The following is a 19,967-nucleotide window of genomic DNA, read 5'->3' on the forward strand; positions in this document are numbered from 1 at the left end:
ATGTGCAATCTGAACTACAGGTGAACCTCGTTATCAGCATCTGTGGATTCCTGTATCCACAGAGGTTCCGGGAATGGAGCCCCCATGGATACAGAAATCCAGGGATTAGGGCCATGAAGAGCTTCCCCAGGCCTCAGAATGCCTTATGTGGGCATTAAAACAGTCACTTTCCTTTTCCCCAAGAAACTGGAAGTTGCACCTTTGTGCCTGAAATTGGCATTCTAAGGTTGGGGAGACCAGATGCAGCATCCCTGGCCCTCAGAATGCCCTCTGGGCGTAACCAGAGCACAGATTCGGTCATACGAGTATTTAGAGGGTCCAGGTGGGCCCTTCCTCGCAGGTTTGGGACCCGCGGATGAAGAAATTAGTGTGTACTGAACTTGCAGATAATGCAGGCCCACCTGTATTTTTGAGGTATATTAAGTACGTTTTGAATTGTTGATGTTGTAGGACAATCATGTTTTTCGAGTGTAACACTTTCCAGACAGCCGTGTTACTCTATTGTAGCAAAAACAGCTAAGTCTTGTAGCACCTTAAAAACTAACCATTTCAGCACTTAAATACTTTCCAGTGAAGTGGGCCTGCTTCACTGGAATACTTCACTGGAAAGTATTTAAGTTGTTGCAGGACTGTTTTTGTAGCATATCTTTAATCTTCAGAACAAACATACCCTTGGCTTTTTAAATTAGTGGAAGACAAATTATGGCAGAGCCCATGAATGGAGCATACAGTAGAGGAAGTAAAACCTTCAGTAATGTGTAAGATGGCGGGAGGGTTTGGCAGAGGTACTTGGTCTGAGACTAATAATGGTACAAGCTTGTCCTTTGTTTTCATCTGTGAAATGTTGGAGGCTGTGATTTCAGTGTTGGAATGGCTCGTAGTGAGATACATTCCCCAGAGTAACCTGTTTCTGTTGGATAAAATGGCATAGAGCAGGGATTCTCAAACTGTGGATCATGACCCATTTGGTGGGTTGCAACTTAATTGTGGATGAGTGGCAAAGCTGCAACTGACAAACTGATAGCAGATGAGAAAAATGCATGGAACCCTATGGAAAGTGAAACTGAGTGATACCACATGTTTACTCATGAATAGATGACCATGCCATGGTTGATTGCGAAGGGCAGGCCAAGAGAAATCAAACGCCACCAGAATGGTCCTGATCAATGAACACAGTCCTGAAGAAACAACCAAGAAGGAAGTCCCTCTCTCCAAGCTGACAAATGTATGGAGCCCTATGGAAAATGACACTAAACCACAGTTTGCATTTACTCTTGAGTAAGCAAACATGCCTTGATTCATGTGGAAGATCAGGTGAAGGGAAGTGCAAGGTTCCGATCCTATGCATGTGAAGCTCAACAAGTGCTCCAGAAGGCAACCCCCCCCCATAGAACAATAAAAAGAAACTTGAGGTGGTAAGACTTTTTCTTTTTTAGTCTTGTAAAACTGGGTGGATCCTAATGGTGTGTAATTTTAAAAAATGGGTTCCAGTGCTAATAGGTTTGGAACCACTGCTTAATTTGAAAGGGTTGTTGTCTTCTGCAGATCCCTCTCCCACAGAGGAGTCTCATTTCTGTTCCTCCTCATTCTGGGTTTTTAAAGCTGTTTAGAGGAAATTTTGAATCTCAGTCCAGCCCAAACAAAAAAAATGTTGAATTTAAAATTGATGTTGTTCCAAATCACACTGAACTGGCTTAAATATAAGAACTTAAATTGAACTGGGCATTGGGTAGGGCTAAAACAGTTATGGTTTTTTTTTTTGGGGGGGGGGGGGTGAGGTTTTTGCAGGCAGGCTAAAGAGAGAATTCACTTGGTAGAAAAGCCTGACTTCCCCATCTCATCTCCCCTTATTTATTTGTTTTACTTTAATTTGATTATTTCTAATTATTAATTTTAATTTAATTATTTACAGCCTGCCTATCTTGGGAAAATGGCATGATTTCAGTGCTTGCCATGGGAAATTTCAGTGCTTGTTGCATTCTCAGGAGAGCACTTCCTGCTAGATGATGTCACTTCTGGCCATGACATCACTTCTGGTGGATCCTGGACAGATTTTTATTCTGAAAAGTGCGTCACAGTGCTAATCGTTTTGAGAACCACTGGCATAGAGTAACCTGTAACATAGTCCTGTCCCAGCCAAGTTTGCATTTTTCATCCTTTCTCAGATATTCTGCATATTCAGTCCTGCATTCTCAGATATTGGCTGCAGTCCTAACCACACTTTCCTTAGAGTAAGTCCCATTGAACAACATACAAAATTGAAAAAAATACTACTTACTTCTAAGTAGATCTGGTTAGGATTGTGCCCATTGTCTCATAAGTAAAAGCTGGCATCAAGGCTCGATACTCTAAATCAGTGTTTCTCGAAGTGTGAGTCCGGACTAAATAGGTGGGTTGCAAGCCAATTTCAGGTGGGTCCCCTTTCATTTCAATATTTTATTTTTAATAAAATACTTGATACTGCCATGGTATGTGGCTGCATTTGGGGGAATGTTACAGACCTGTAGTTTTAACAAGCTAATATGTATATTCTTGATTCAGTGATAGTGAATGGGATTTACTCCTGGGTAAGTGTGGGTAGGATTGCAGCCTAGGATTGTGAAAAATGTTCCTGCTTGATGTATTGCTTCCAGTAATGACATCACTTCCGGTGGGTACTGACAGATTCTCATTCTAAAAAGTGGGTCCCAGTGCTAAATGTGTGAGAACCACTGGTCTAAATGTGTGGAATTACACTAAACTCTGATTGACTTTTCCATGGTAGTTGAGAGCTTCAGGACTCTGTAAAAGCTGCTGCTATATTGCACTGATCAACATTTGTAGTTTTACTCACTCTGTGCTATCAAACTACATTTTTAACCATTTATATTTTTTTAAAGCTTGAAGTGTAGGTTGCAAGTTAAAACCCCTCGTATGTGCACTGAACAAGGGATTTCCTGACAGTGTTTGTTATTGTTATTAACGTTTATAAGAATTGGGGCGGTGTGTGTGTGTGTAGGCATGCAGTGGCACAAAGTACTATATAGAGAAACCACCATTGAAGTGTATTCAGTTCCCCCCTTCCCTACACTTCTTAATTCTCTTTTGGCAATCTTTGAACTAAATGTCGACATTTCTTTTTATACGTATGGGAAGTTCTGGGATTAATGGAAAGAGATGTCGTAAATGAACTCTCAGCAAATGTCCAGTTCGCAGACATGAGTTTCTGGATCATGGTCACCGGATATTGATTTGTTAGAGTATTGGTTAAGATACCACGCTGCAAATTGAAAGTTCCTCTGCTCGAATCTGGTGTCTGCCATGCACTCTCTCAGAGGCCTTAGACAAGCCACTCCCTCTTAGTCCAGCTTCAATGATACTTACCTTAAGGATTGTTCAATGACATTATGTTAATACATGTGAAGTGCTTTACACACTCAAGAGGCACTATATAAAGTGTTAACCATAACATTTTTATAACATGAAAATATTTATGCATAATATTTGTAGATATACTAGAACCCTCACCTTCAACACTCCACTTCTATCACTTTTCACTGAAGAGTTTGTCTTATTATGTTTCAAGCAACATTGACTTGTAAAAACAATAAGAACCACTTTTATCTATATTTACATTTTAGGACATTTACATTTGTAACAGTGCTTAGAATAATCTATAATTCAAAAACGGTTCAAGCTGTTATAAAACTTCAAAGCTCACTAGAGCAGTGATTCTCAAACTGTGGGTCGGGACCCACTTAGTGGGTCATGACCCGATTTCTGGTAGGTTGCGAGAAGCTGGCAGCAGCCATCTTGGAAGATGGCAAAAGACCTAGGCGGTGCCATTTTGGAAGTGGGCAAAGCCTGGGCATCGCCATTTTAAGCTTCCCAGCATTGAGACGTAACTTAAGAGCGGCTTGCACATGTGCAAAGAAAGCAGCGTGCCGCTTTTCCCCAGAAAGCATGCTGCTGCCTTCCAGCTGGACCTCCCTGTGCACTTGGAGGCTTCCCTCAGGGGGGGTCAATCATGGAGTGCAGGCTTGGACTGCAGGCAAAGAAGGACCGGGAGAGACGTGGACAAGCCAGCCAGGCTTCTCTCCACCAACCTTTGTCAGCTTGGCTGCCTTGATGGGATGGACTGCCTCAGGGTTGCAAGACAGAGCAACTCCCCCCCCCCCCCGCAGCTGGACAGGGCTGGAGAATGTAGGCCTGAACACAGGTACTTACCTTACCCAGGGAAAGGGGACAAAAGTCCCCTTCTCCCAAGGCACCTCCTGTGGTAGCCCGGGGTCTGCAGGATTTTACGGCAGCCATTCTCAGTGCCACCGAGACTGGGCGCCCCGGGCAGCTCAGGATTGTTCTGCCCATCAGTAATTTGCAAAGTTTCTCGTCTTTCCCCTCCTGTTTTCATATTCAATTCTTCTGCTTAGCTTATTCTCATGTTTTAACATTCTGCTAATCTATTGCCTCCTTATTTTTCTCTTATTGACTACATTTTACTGTCTATATTTTTAATAAACTTTTTGTTTTAGGCTCTTCATGATCTTTCTCCTTGATGTCTCTTTATGGGCCGCCTTGTTCTATGCTCTGCTCAATCCAGCTAGGCTTCCTGTATTGTCAGTCCTCTCCATTCAGTAGATCTGGCTTCTCCTGTTACTTGAATTCTTTGCCTTTTATAAACAGTCTTTACTCTTTTTATTTTAAAACAACTTGTCATTTAGCACTGTGTTTTATTTTACAAGCTCCTAAGCAGTTCTCCTTTGGTTCAGAATCACTTTTTCTTTTCCATTTTTCCCTTTTCTTTCCACCTTTACTTCTTTTTTTTACCATGCCTAGTAATTTCAGTTTTCATAAAAAAAATTTATGATTCTTTTTTAATACCCACATTTCATAGAATTGTTAGAACTGTGATGAGACTTGTAAAATATTTCCCAGTCATTTCATCTGAGCTTTTAAGATATATTTGCAACATACTCTGCTTTTCTTCATTAAATTAAAATTTAATTTTCATGAAAAATGTTTCTGGTTATGTTGCTATAGAGCCGTATGTGTGTTTCATAATTTGAACATTATTCATAAAATGAATCTCGATGTGGAAGATTATAATCTGGTTAAATCAGTACACTATAAATTTAAATGCAAATTTGGTCACAATCTATCAGCATTAATATCGGAATTCTTTTATCGTCAATTTTCTTCTCCAGAATTGATGATGAGGAATGCCTCTTTTATATTTATGTAAGCTATTTCAGAGCTGATTTATTGATAATGGTTTGGATTCACAGGTATGATTTCACTAATGGATGGGCTGTTTTCAACTTAGAAAAAGTGTGTTGCGTTTTTTCTAATCCAGAGGAGGACCTCTGTTTACACAAGCACTTATGCAAGCTCTATTCTGTACTTTTTTGTGGCTTATTGAAGTATATATGCCAAACAGCATCTGTCTTCCTTATTCACCATGTTTCTTTCTGTAACACAACTTTTGCTACACCGCAGTGTTGTGAGAAGTCTTTCAGTAGCACTTGTGCAAGAGGTTTTAGAACAGCTCTTTAGTCATTTTCACTTTCCACTTCTTTTTGTCAATCCAAGCCAATATTCTGACATTTCAAGAAGTGGTAGATTCAACTGAAGGAAACAGACCAGTGTCGATTTCTGGATTCTCAAATTACAGGGAATTTGTTTTAGAATATTTCTAAATTCACAAGTACAGGTCTTCTGTACTTGAACCTTCTGAGGCCTTTGGAGGCCGTAACACGTCACTTCTGGTTTCGTTTAAGGCCTTCCAGAGGCCTTAGAAGGCCTTCTGAAGGCTGGGGAGGCCACACATGGACAAAGTGTGACTGGCGCACGGCTCTGGGAGCATTGGGTGCCCTGAAATGCAGATTTGTTTATCTGCTGGTTTATGCATTAGCAGGGATTCCAGGAATGGAACCACCATGGATCCCAAGGCACCACCTGTACTTGTTGGGGAGGAGCAATAGCTGACCAGTGAATAACCTCTCCATTGTTTGACCATTGGTATAGATTTATTTTTATATGTGTTGTCAGTCAGTTATTTTGGAAGTGGGATATACATGGCTTGAAATAAATAAAAATATTAATGGGGTAATTGTACAGTCTAATTATAAACAAGGATATAACAAAATTTTATCTAGAAAATCCTGGATCCTGGAGAAAATATTTCGAATGAGGAATGGTCTTTTGGTATGGAATAATGTGACAAATGCGGAGTATTTCACTTTTAAAAAAGAAAAAATGCAGAGCTAAAAACTTCACGTTTTACTGTTTTTTGACACATATCACTTATATAAAGTGACCATTGTTACAAGCACCAAATGCAGAATACTTTGATTTGGCAAATTATTAAGAATGTTAACACTGAATTTTGTGAAGAGGATAAAAATTAACTGATGTCTAAATAAACCCCAAATAGTACTTTTGGATATCTGAATGACCTTGGTTTGGAAGATGACCTAGAACTGACAACTTGTATATTGATGTCTGTTGGCAGGACAAGTATTAGCATACAGAACCCTTGGGCAGTTGCCAGCATCCAAGTTCCGCCTCTTCCGGTCTTGCCCCTGCCTGGCACTGCCTCTGTGGGAGAGGAAGGAGAGGAAGGGTGCCAGGGCCAGCCTGGCAGGGTCACTTCTGCCCCAGCTGACATAGCAGCAGCTCGCAGAAGCAGCAGCAGAAGTGGCCACAGGGGCTCTGCACAGCCAGTTGCGTGTGTGACGGGCGGCTTGATGGGATGAGCGTTGAGAAGGCCGCTTTAAACCCATGTGCAGTCTTGTGTCTGCGTTGGGAGGCATAAGGGTAAATAGAATGTCAGAATGCAGGGGACTGACAGTGAGATGCAAGTAACTTGTGGTATTGATTGCTCCCTGAGGCATTTGATGGACCATGAGATATAGGAAGTTGGGCCCTGGGCCTGATCCAGCAGGGCTTTCCTTATGTTGCTCTTACCAATCCTGCTGGGCTTGGGACTGCTGTGTGCCTTGACTGGAGCCAGCTGGAGGGACTAGCACAGGGCAAAGTGGAGGCGCATTTGCCCCTTCCTGGCTTGCTGTCACCCTGCCCTGGCATGGCACCACTGGACTAGCCAGTTTGCCGTGCCATGCCAAGGCATGGCGGGGCAAGGCACAGCAGGTTGTTTTGGTGTCACCTGCTACCGTAGGTCAGCACCCCTGTAGTGATACCACTGGAAGTTGCAAGCTTTTGTATGTATGCTTACAGATAAACCTCACTGAGCTCAGTGGGACTTACCCAAATACCTATGCAGAGGATTGGGCTGTGTATAGCCTAAATTAGGGCATGTGGGCAGCTAGGTTTTGGATGTCTTGAAAATTATATATACAATTCCTGTGCCATGTGGCTGAATTCCTTACTATTTAAGTAGTTGGCATCCTATGGTGTGCAATGCACACACAGGTGCATTGAAATAACTGGCATAAGCTCACCCAGTTCTGCATTGAATTGTGGCCATCATGTGTTAATATTATGTTGCCTCCTACCCAGCAGAGATTTATATTACCCTATCTTTTTAGTTCAAAGGGTTCTGCATGTCTATACTGTATGTAATTTGAAAAAGATGTCCTGTATTATCAGCATACTAACATCAATTTTCTTGGCGCTTATTAAATGTATTGAGTAAATGTATGCTGGATATAACTCCACTGGGTTCATCCAAATTGCACCAATGAGGTATTCATCCTATTCTTTTTATTATAATTTTACCCAGCTTTTCTATATTTTATGCTGGAAATATAAGTACCTTGTGTATCCTTAAACTAATCAGAATAAGAAGGCATTTCCCTCTGCCAAAGAAATAGAACTATCACTTTTCACATTCTTCTACTTTCCAGTTTGGTTTCAAGTAAGATTATGTTACTGTGACTTCTGAATTCCTGCAAATTCTCTTGTCTTTGTAGCTGCAAAGAATCTCCTCATCATTTCAGAGGAAAAATGTGAAGCTTTTTATTGCAGTATGTTTTGTGTTGTGCATACTAGATACAGTTCACGTTTTGTGTGCATGTGATTATAGTTGGGGGGGAAAATTAATGCAGTCCAGTATTATGATTTATTGACTGAATCTTTTTCCTGCTGAACACTTGCCAAAACTGAAAGCTTTTTTCCCCTTGCATATTAGAAACAGCTACTGTTTTTGTTGATCTTTTAAACTTCTGAATAGGCCCATTTCAAGTCATAGCAGCATGGGATCTCAGGTTAATAATATACTTATTCAGCCAATACTACAGAGTAAAGCCATTGCTAGTATGGCAGATGAAGGTTAGAATTTCTTCAAATTATTTTCAGGTGTATTCATGAAAGGTAAGAAGGCTTTTAAATATTTTATTTCATAGAAAATAATCATATTACTGTTTGTTGTATCATGTTACAAATGTGAAAGTAAATTTTAATGTAACTTAATTTCTGTAAGCTTGCCTGTGGCTACACTAGCACCCAGTTTTTTTGCTTTGTGTATCTCCTCAACCAATGTCCCCATGTAGCACTTTATGAATTTCCTGGGTTTACCTGTTTCCTCATTTCACACTTAGTGGGGTGTTCTCTCTGTGTGTGTGTGTGTGTGTGTGTTTGATAAAGGTAATTCTATTCACGTCTGTCTACAGAGAACCTAATCATTTTGCTTGCATGTTATGTAAAGGGGAAGGATATGTGTTTTACATGGAATGTGAAAGAAAGGAATGACCTCTTGTACAGATTGTTGAATTGGTGGAATGTTTAAAAAAAAAAAAGACATGACATGGAAACAGAGGAAAGGGAGGAGCTATTTATTTATTTGTAAATATATACCCCTTCTTTCCCTTCTAAAAAGGGCGTCCAAGATGGCTTGGCAGTCATGCAATTTAAAATGCAGTTAAAATACAGCATTAAAATAACTTCATCAAGAGAACTGCAGCAAACCAACTCTATAAAACTGTAAAAAAAAAAAATCAGCACAGGCAGGGCAAAAACAGGAGGCCTTTAAGACCTGACTAAAACACCTGCAGAGAAGGGACACCTCCCTTCAATCATTATGGAGGGAATGGCCAGAAAGGGGCATTGTAAGCCATCTGGGCAAATTATCACATGGATATTATGCTAATAAACCCTGAAGTGGAATGATAACTGAGACCGAACATTGGATTAGCCTCTGAGTTTACAAGATGCCTTGCAGTGTAGTGGTGGTGTGTCCATATATAAATCTCAAGAACATCAGTTAGTGTAGCAGTCATGGCTTGAGTTCCACTTTGGTAGCCCTCTTAGGGCCCAATCCTATCCAACTTTATAGCACTGGTGCAACTGTAATGCAGCCTTGAGGTAAGGGAACAGATGTTCTCATACCTTGAGGAGGCCTCTGTGTCTGCCTCCCCACCACAGGATGCAGTGCATTCCCCATTGGCACAGCTGCACCGGCACTGGAAAATTGGATAGGATTGGGCCCTTAGTTATCTTGGTAACCAAGGATGCTTGTTTGTTATAAGCTCTTCTTTATTTTTCCTGTGCCTAGAGGGCTCCTGAACAGAAGCTGTCATTAATGCAGCCACTGCAAACATTCTGAATGTGGTTGCATGCAAAATTGCAGGTTCTGCTTGTGGAAAACAATTCAGATGACCGCAGATAGAATGGCAATGTGCCTCGTCACTTCACTTTCTCTACCTCTTGATGGAGGTTTCGATCAAATGCCAAAAATCTGTAATGAAAATTTCCAGCCTTGAAAGACAGAGTTCATTCAGCAAGAGTTACAACACTGAATGGTTCTTTGTTCGTCATTTTGGACTATAGCAATGCCTGTATTCACACTGTGAATTGTTAAAGATTGCATCCCTGAGTTCTATTTCTGACTCAGACACTTCAGTCCTTGTAGTCCTTGTTATGTCGTACCTGAGATAAAAGGGAAAATGCTGGAGGAAAATGTTTTTATTAAGTGAGGCACCAGAAAAAAGCAATACATGATGCATCCGACATTTGTTTGTTCTTTTAGTATATGTATGTAATCTATAGATGATTATCTTCCAAAAATGGTATGATAGGATTTATGTTAATGTTTATTATATTTTTTATATTTTGTATAATGCATTTTGTAAAATGTTATTTTCACATTTTATAGGCTGCTCTGGAGGAAGAGCTTGCTCAGTCAGTGGTGTTGATAGGGAGGTGCGGGCCACACCAGGTGACGTGCCCTGGGGGGATGACGCGCTAAAATCGTGGTTTTAGGAGCAACCTGATCATGCCATATACCATTGGATGCAGAATTTCCAGCAGAATGCAATGCAAAAAATCAGAGTGAAATAACTCCTTTCCGTCAAAAGTTATGGCCAAAAAACCGGAAACCAAAAAATGCATGGAGCCCTATGGAAAGTGAAACCAAGTTGTATTGCACAGTTTCTCGTGAGTAGGTGAACGTGTCTTAGTGCGTCGGAAAGGGCAGTCTGAGAGGAATCCAACGACAACAGAATGGTCCTGATCCAATGAATGCAGCCCCCAAAAACACCTGAGAAGGAGGTCCCTCCCTCCCAGCTGCGAATGTATATAGAGAAAACTAAGCCACATGGTTGTGTTTACTCGCAAGTAGGCAGACTTGTCTTGGCTAGTGGTCAGACCAGGCAAAGGGGAATGTGAGGACATCAGAATGGGCGCGATCCAATGGAAGTGGAGTGCAACAAATGCTCCAGAAGGCAACCTCTCCCCCCCCCCCCACTAAAAGGACAAAAAAAGAGGCTTGAACTGGTAAAGGGAATGTTTTCTGTTTTGCGCTTGTAAAGCCAGGTGCGTCTTTATCTTGATATGTTTGAAATAGTAGAAGAACTTTAAACTGGGCACTGACATCACTTCCAAAGGGTCCTGGACAGATTGTCATTCTAAAAAGTGGGTGCTAAAAGTTTGAGAACTGCTGCAATGAGGTGTTAGTAAGTTGACACGGGGTGTGTGTGTGTGTGTGTGTGTGTGTGTGTGTGTGTGTGTGTGTGTGTGTGTGTGTGTGTGACTACAAGTTTTCAAAAACACTAAAATCAAGAGTTTGGAGGAATAAGACCATCATGTTATATTTCAATCAATGCGTAATTTCATGTAGAATGCATTGGAACAAACCACAAATCACAGATATTTTCAATCTGTGATATTTGATATTTGTTCTATCAAAAAGTACAGCCAAAAAACCAGTGGGGGCGGGGCAATGGTACATCACCACGCACACCACCTGGGGTGTTGCCTCACCCACTGCATGGGGTCATGTGCAGGCTCCTGCACCGAGTGACTCAAATCCTAGTGATGCCACTGTGCACGGTTATTATTATTATTTTTTAATTGCAGCTTCAATCAATAAAAACTTTTTCCAGCACTTTGTGGCTTCCCTTTCTATTTTTCTGATCTTTAGAAGTATCCTGTCCCTCTTTTATTTTCCTTCTCTCATTATTGCTGCACTGCAAGACTGTCATATATAGTTGTATTTTAGAATTGGTGAAGAGAATGCCCATTTCTGGTCTTACTAATCCCAAAAAAATTCAATAAAGGGGGAAATGTAAGTAAGTAGCAAAAATTTACATATATACAGAAAGTGTCATAACTGAGAGACTATACTTGCCTTTCTGTTGAACACAGTGACGTTACTGGCCACAGCCCCACCCAGAGCACACCCCCAAGGCTGTTCCCCCCCTTCAGAGGTGCCACCACCTGTGCCCGCTGCCTCCCCCCCCCCAGGCCTTCTGAGGGCTGGGGAGGCTGCTTGCGGTTTCCCCGGCCATCTGGACTCCTCTGGGTGGTGGCCCTCAGATTGGTGTGCCAACTCAGTGCCACAGGGGGGTGCTGCTGGGGGAGTGCATTTGCACCCCTTCCCCCCCTCAGGTGCGCCACTGACTGGAGAATGGTTAGAATTGTCTTCAGGAAATACAATCACTACATGTTTGACTGGAAAATGTGTGGGACAGTAGGAGTATGTGCCCTCTATAACAGGGCTGACAAGTAGGTAGCCCAGAGGTTGCATGTTGCACTTGGTTCCCTAGAGCCTGGATATCTAGGGCTACATTTGTGGTCTGTTACTGCAGAGGCCCCTTCCTCCTTTTGTAGCAAAAGTCTCTTTCTGAAGCCTGGATGGCTAGACTCCACCCATCCCTAACATCTATCGAATCTCTTTCAGGGAAATGTCCTTAGCTATCTGACCTTACTTGAATGTATAGACAGCCTTGAGCAACCATTCAAAAAGCTTCCCAGCTGAAAAGTTGGTATCTCTCCTTTTAGAGGAATAAATGCCTGTGGGCCCAATCCTATCCAACTTTTCAGCTCCAGTGTAACCACAATGCAGCCCTATGGTATGGGAACACGTTCTCACACCTTGAGAAGGCTCCAGTGACTGCTCTTCCACCACAGGATGCACACCCCACTGGCACAACTGCACCAGCACTGGAAATTGGATAGGATTGGGCCCTGTGGCTGCTACATAGCACCTCTTGCCTCTCTTGGTCTCTAGTTTACCTGGCAGGGGAGACACCATGATCATGAAAGTGGTTTTCCCAGGGTGAGGCTCATCCATTGCACTGCGGGTGTGCTGACCCCTGCGATTTCCCCAAATGCGGGAAACTCGACTGCATAATTTGTGGTAGTGGAGGACTGCGTTCGCGCTTTCCCCTAGTCTACTGATATACTGGGTCATCTCTGGTCATTCTTGGTACTCCCTGATTATCAGCTAGGCAGGTGGCTAAAGATTAACTTCAATCATTTCTGATTTAGTAAAATATCTAACTCCCTGATATACTGTTGAATTTTTTGGACGTATGTATTGAAAGCATAATGTTTAGTGAGATGTACAAAGCTAACACAAGTGTAGTTTAGTGGCTCAAAGTGTATTCTTTGGGTTCTTTATAAGTAGGAAGAAAAGACCCAAACATAAAGTGCTTTGGCCACAGCAGCAGCCACAATAAGGCCAGCACTTCAGAAAATTCTAAACAATCTAGTGAAAATGTAAGCCGTTATTTTTCTGATGTTTATTTTTTAATGATTATCTCATAGAATTCTGAATTTTGTTAGTGAGAAATCATACTTGACCTGTAATTTTTATATGCTCCTTCAGCTTGCTTTATGAATACTGCTATGCCTGATGTGCTTCATAAGTGCATTCTTAATTATTAAATCAACACAATTTCTCTCACTTCATCTTTTTCCTTGTTTACAGTTGCAGCAGGCCTCTGAAGTTTCTCAAATGAGAGGTGCAAGAGTTATTTCTCCAGAAGATCTCCTTTTTTTAATGCGCAAAGATAAGGTAATTTGATTGAGTTGTAGATGCAGTGTATGCAATCAATTTTTCTATCATGTTTAATGTAAGCTATTTATAAACTGATTTGTTGCATTACAACTAGTCATTCAAGTTTGCTTCTTCTATTTCAGTTCATATTTCTACACCCCCCCCCCCGCATTTGCTTCATATTATACAAATGTGTCAAATCATAGATTTAAATGGAACTTTCTCAAGCTGAAATTTTACTGAGTGAAAATGTGGGGGAAAATATGTCAAGTTTCTGAACATTTTTCTGAGCCAAGCTCAAATCATCCATCCCAATTAGCTAGCCTTTGGTCCATCCTATATCGTTTAAGCCTATGGTTTTCAAACTCTCCAGGAGTTTGAAACCCGCGGTATGTCCTTGTGGGGACAGGGACGGGGGGCAGCGGGGTTGGGGGAAGGCAGCAACGTGATCTCCAGGATCACGTCACTCAGGGGGGCTGCAGGGACTGGGGTGCACCCTCCAGTCCCTGCAGCAGCCATCCCTGGGTGCGGGGAGCCCTGCACAAGCAGGAGTGTGTGGAGTGTGATTGCTCACTTTCACTGCTGCTGACCTGGGGAGCCCTGCAGAGGCTCGCACAGGGCTCCCTGCACCCAGGGACGGTTGCTGCAGGAACTGGAGGGTGCACCCCAGTCCCTGCAGCCCCATCAGAAGTGAAAATGGAGTGATCACGCTCTGCTTCCGGTTTATTGGAGGCGGGGCGCGATTGCCCCACTTCCACTTTGGAAGGCTGAGGGAGCCCTGCTGTCAGCCGCGCAGGGCTCCCCACACCCCTGGGAGGCTGCAGGAGGCTGTGGTGTGTGCAGCCAAGTCCCTGCAGCCCCTTAATGGCGTAATCCTGAGGATCGCGCCACTTCCTCCTCCCTACCTTCTGGCTGCCCCCACCCCTTAAGGGCAAAGAGGCCAGGGCCCTCAGGCTGGGCCATCACAACACCCAAGTCTGAAATCCTCTGGTTTAAGTTCTTAACTCTAGTACTATCACATTTGCAAACTAATCCAATCTGTTTGCTTTAATCATGCAGAGCAGATTGCCACTCAATCTCTCACCCCCCAAATTATTTTAATTAAATGGTGTTACATTTAGGGGAATCTGGAACTCATTGGAATAAAAAGTTATGACAAATGAATATTTGGTAACTCTATTTAGAGCTATGTCATTGTAAGCTGATAGGTGAGCTTTGCCGTTTACTTGAATGCTGGCATGTTGACTTGTTAAAATTGTATGGGCTTCAGGAAAAATAGAATTTAAAAGAATGGACAGATCCTTTTAGTATTTTTTTAGAACTAAAAATTTTAGATGATTGATTATTTTAAAAGCTGCAATCAATATTTCTTTGGGAGATTGTCCTGTTCTGAAACAGATGCAAGGATATAATCCAATTTTTAAAGTGAAATAAAACCTGATTCGCTAGAAAGCAAGCCATTCCTTTCTATTTCTTGCTTTATTCATACACATTCCATTTTCAGCAATATCTAGAGGAATGCTGAAGCCTGTAGCTTATGCTGAGTGTCTTTCTGATGACGTTCCACCCAGTTCACCCCAAAAAAGCAGGCTCCAGCTATATTCAGGCAAACGTCGTTTTGCGGGATTCCAACCAATGACAAAATAAGGTGTCATTGAATGAGGTAAAAAAGTCCCTTCCGGTTTCCTGAGGAAACTGGAAGTTGTGATTTTTGGGTCATTCTGAGCCTCACAAAGGCAGTGCATGGACGTGTGTTGCTTCTGCAGGGCTCAGAAAAGCCCCCAGAGGTGAAGGGAGCACTGCTCTCCTTGGCTTTGGAGGCTTGGGGGTCGGCAGTGGACCATCACATATGCGGCCCATCGCTGGTTGGAACGTCGCAAAGCGATGTTCTCCTGTACCTAATTGGGTATTTTATCTCCAGTTAAGCCTGAATGTCAGCAAACAGCAAAATCGTGTCAATGAGCGTGGTGTTCTTGTATGTTCATGATTGTGTATGTATATATTCTAAATTTATTTTCTGATTGTAGCAATAATTGATATTCTGGCAGGTACTGTCTAAATTCATTCTCATTAGTGTTTGTATTCTTTTTCTGGTTCATAGAAAAAGCTTAGAAGGCTACTTAAATATATGTTTTTCCGGGACTACAAATCTAAAGTTGTCAAAGGCATTGAAGAAGATGATCTTCTTGAAGGTAGAAAAACTGTTCTTTCTGTGGGAAATAGCCTGTCTGTCTGTGTGTACACAAACACATAAAAACTTCAAATGGGAAACATATTCTTCATGTAGGTAGCTTTAGAAATTCAAAAAGTATTCACTTCATTAGAAACACCATTTAATCTTGTTCTTTTTCATATCAATTACTTATAAAAGTGAAGTATGCCAGTCCGGCAATCAAATGGGATAAGCAGAGTTGCTTAATGTCAAGAGCTGTGTTGAACTAAGGAACTGGAAATAATTAAAAGACTTAATTGATTTCAGCATGTGTAATTTACATGTAGCAGGTCATGTGCACCCAGGGAAAGTGTTCCACTTCCATATTCTTTTGGATAGACACGTTTGCTAACATACTAGCATATTTTATGACACACACACATAATTGAACATTACTTTATCCTGATATATAGTTTTGAAGTTTTAAGTAGCCAGTGTGTATTGAAAACACTTTTCTTTCTTGCTTTTGTGCACTAATAATAGAATGTGAAGTCACTGGACAGTTTCAGTAACCACAAACAGTAGCATAAGTCCCTAACACTTCCACTTGGTCACTTATCCCTTCTGCTTGCATTTAAGTAGGCAGTTTATTTTTTTCATAGCAAGATCCCTTTCCTTTCTTATGCGTAGTTCTTGAAATGGTTGTGTTGCAAAGCAGGTTCTTCACATTTAATTGAACCACAATGTTAAGGCCGTCTTGAATCACGGTTGTTTGTATGCTTAGATATTGCACTAGATTTCAGTATGTGCAATTTATGTCAGCTCATATACAAGGAGGAATATGTTTGGCTTCAATATTCATTCTGTAGAATGACTTAGACATTTTTGCTATTAAACAGACATACTTTATACAGCAATCGTAATGTTAAAACCACTTAATATCTAGTTAGGAGATATATAATGTTTTAAATAGCCAATGTATATTTAAAAAAAACAAAACACCTCAATTTTTCTTCTAATTTTCTTGTCAGACAAATTATCTTCTACACGCAGTATATGTTAGCAAACCTCTCCCACAATTGGTGATGTCGAAAGCTTTTTGATAGTTGTGTCTTAAACCTCCTCAATTTTTCACACCTTTCCTTCAGCCTTTTTCTTCTATCCAACTGTCTCCCTCCACCCCATTCATCTTTCCCCCCTCTTTTTATTGAAGGCTTTTTAGGTTTGCAAATTAATCTGTAAACCAAGCATTTTGCATTACAATTTATGTCAGAATGTTCAAGATTCCTTCCGAAATTGCACTTCTACAGCAAAAAGAGGGGGAGGACAGATTGAGAGGAAGTGATATCCAAGGTCAGATAGTATCTCTGGGAACCATAAAAAAAATTGGTCCCTGCATTGCTGTTAGTTCCCTTATCCAGCTTGAAAAGTGTCAGAGAAATAGAGTTGGCCAAGGCCACACAGAGTTGGCTAAAGCCATTCAGTTCTGAAATAACTGTAAATGTGAGCAAACCTAAGCTAGTTGTAGGCTTACAAATTTTCCCTTTTCCTCTTCTCTGTTGCAGGCAAGAGAAAGAAAGTGAAAACTTTCACTTTCACTGTGAGAAAAAACTGCAATTTCTTGCAAGCTAATGTACATATACCCACATACATGTAGAACAAACATGGGTATATGTTGGTTTGCTCTAACTGTAGTTAGCTGACAAATTATAGTTTTCTAAGTTTGTAAGTAATGTGGTAATGTTTGGAATGTAAACAATACATTAGTGAATGCATTTCACTCTCCTCTGAGCATATGGAAAGAAAGGGAGGCTGACCACTTGAGCACATGGCTTCCTTAGATTTGTCCACATAGATAAACCATGGTTTACCATTAAATCTGAAGTGGGTCAATGAGTTTGTGACTGTCTTTTGTGGCTTCACATCAGACTCCTGTTGTGGAGAAGGAAGTATTTTGAGACCAGCACCTTTAGTATTACTTTTTCAACCTTTTTCAAGTTGCAACCCCCTTTTATAATGGCCAAGTAATTCGCAACCCCTTTGCCACATATAAATATAAAGGCATTTTTAATGGAGTAAAGAAAACTTATTAAAAATAGATTTTTCAGAAGGGTACGCCCCTTCTGAAATTAAATAAAAATTTATGCCATGACCCACTGCAGGCTTCTCAGTTTCCTCCTCGGAAGCTGCAGCACAATCCCTTCTCTCTCTAACCCCCACCTAGCAAAGTCTCCTGGGCAGTGAAGCAGAACTGCTGAATTCTTGCTGAACCAGCCACTTGCCTTTTGAATGTCCTGCTGAGTGCGATCCTTTGATCTTTGACACTGGCTGAAGTAAGCAGCAAGAGGTCGCACATGCCTTACTTCCACTGATCTCGGAGATCAAACGATCAGACTCATCAGGACGCTGTAGGCAAGTTGGAGTTCAGCGGTTCTACTTCAGTGATTAGGAGATTTTGCAAGGTGTGTGGGGGTTAGAGATGGGAAAGATTGTGCTGCAGCTTATGAAGAGGAAACCGAGAATCCTGTGGTGCTACTCCCTTTGCTTAATGACGGATTCGCTTAACAACAGGAATGAGAGAGTGCATCCCTATCCTTAAGCAATGCACACCTGTAATAACAATGTCCACATCCCACAAAACACGTCATGAGTCATGGGGGGGGGGTCAGAGCTCACAGAACCCGGAACTTAAGGTTTACTGTGCCTGAGGGGAAGGGCTATAGCTGAATCAGTAGAGATGTTTTGCATGTGAAGGTCCATGTTCAATCTCTGGCATCTTCTGTTTAAAAAGAGAACAGGTAGCAAATGATGGGAAAGAGTTTTGCCCGAGATGCTGGAAAGTCACTCCCAGACAGAATAAACAATCCTGATCTAGTTGATCTGACCCAGTCTTAGGTGGCTTCACATGATCGCATTTTGAAATGTGATCACAGCAAAGATTGTCTCTGGGAATGTGCAATATGAACTTCCCTCACCATCAAGAAAGCGCAATCAACATTTCTTTATCTGGGATTAGTGAGGAAGGGCATCCAGTCTGATGTGCCTGACAGCAGAAGATTGGAGAGGGCTGGGTGATATGGGTAAGGGGTGAACAGGACAACAGAGGGCTATGTCTTGAATTGGTATTTGGGCATGTTCGGGGAGAAGGGGTAGAGAAGTGTGTTTGTATCTATTCATGGAACTCTTAAGGAAGCAAGATTTTGTTAGATTTTATGGAGGGAAGGAAATACAACTTGGAATGCGATGCAGCACACCGGGCTTTGGATCCACCACAGTCACAAAAAAGAATTCAGCATCAATCTCTGCCATTACCATCAGCTCAGAAAGGCACCTCATGGTGAAGAAACAGTTGTATCAGAGTGAGTGATTATGAAAACTTCAACCTTGCAGCCCTAGTTTATTCAGCAATCTTGCCCCAAATGTGAAATTTATTTATAGTAAAGAGAGACTCAAGCAGAGCCTTTAGATCAGTTTTTCTCAAGCTGTGGATTGGGACCCACTTGGTGAGTCGTGAGCCAATTTCAAGTGGGTTCCCCTTGATTTCAATATTTTATTATTTAATATATTAAACTTGATGCTGCCATGGTATGTGACTGCATTTGGGGAAATGTTACAGACCTGTACTTTGAACAAGCTACTATGTATATTATTTTAACAATGATAGTAAATGGAAATTACTCCTGGGTAAGTGTGGGTAGGATTGCAGCCTAGGATTCCTAAAAATGTTCCTGCTTTATGATGTCACTTCTAGTCATGACCTCACTTCTGGTGGTTCCTGACAGATTATCATTCTAAAAAGTGGGTCCCAGTGCTAAATGTGTGAGAACCACTGCTTTAGATGTTGTTGGTCATTCAGTGCCTGTGTATTTTTTTTTACATGGTACCATGACTTTTTATCCTTAGGTTCAGAACCCACAGGCTTGACTCACTACAGGTACCATACCTGCAGTGGAAGGCCCATTCCGGTCGCATTCTGGAGGTTTTCTGAGTGCCAGCGAGACCACCCATGGCCTCTTCGGGTCGCAGAATGTCATCAGAGTTATTGGAGAGGCAGTTCTGGTTTTCCCCACATGGCCTCTCTGGATACAACTGGGAGGCACTTCCGGTCACATCCAGAGGTCAGATAAGCCCGAACCCATGGATTCAGTTATCTGTGTGTTTCTGCATTCCCTGAAACAGAACCCCTGTGAATGCTGAGGGCCAACTGTATAGTGCCCATTTACATGTATAAATGAAATGTTCTAGGATTGTTAAAGAATAAACTAAATTCAATAGGTGATTTTTAACCAGACTTTCCACTCCGAGAATGTCCAAGGGAGCTTACAATAAGAATTTAGAAAAAGAAAACAGTTTGGTCTCCCTCACCTCATGGCAGCGATAGAGGAACAGAAACAAGATGGTAAACAGTCTTGACAAAGACTGTAAAACAGGGTTTCTCAAACTGTGGATCCTGACCCACTTAGTGGGTTTTGACCTGATGTCTGGTAGGTCCTGGTTTTTGCCCTCCCACCCACTCTTGCATCCAGTTAGCTTCAAATTGGAGCCCTCCAGACACAATTGGAGGCTGCGCCAGGCCGCCAGTGGCCACTGAAGAGTCAC

The 19,967-nt window shown here is 41.7% G+C and overlaps 1 protein-coding gene and 1 non-coding gene across 3 annotated transcripts in view; both read left to right on the forward strand.

The window, feature by feature from the left end:
- The window catches only part of SUPT3H (SPT3 homolog, SAGA and STAGA complex component), a 337,879-nt gene that overhangs the window by 215,366 nt on the left and 102,546 nt on the right, over positions 1 to 19,967 (forward strand). For both annotated transcript variants that reach the window (XM_066637648.1, XM_066637730.1), the window contains 2 exons: positions 13,148 to 13,234; positions 15,318 to 15,408. In XM_066637648.1, coding sequence (XP_066493745.1) covers positions 13,148 to 13,234; positions 15,318 to 15,408 — 178 coding nt within the window. The remainder of the gene's footprint in view (positions 1 to 13,147; positions 13,235 to 15,317; positions 15,409 to 19,967) is intronic.
- Positions 12,443 to 12,606, forward strand: LOC136638359 (U1 spliceosomal RNA). Its single transcript, XR_010793596.1, has one exon. It is a non-coding gene; the product is annotated as a U1 spliceosomal RNA (small nuclear RNA).

The sequence above is a fragment of the Tiliqua scincoides genome, chromosome 1 (assembly GCF_035046505.1).
Source record: "Tiliqua scincoides isolate rTilSci1 chromosome 1, rTilSci1.hap2, whole genome shotgun sequence".
Lineage (NCBI taxonomy): Eukaryota > Metazoa > Chordata > Lepidosauria > Squamata > Scincidae > Tiliqua > Tiliqua scincoides.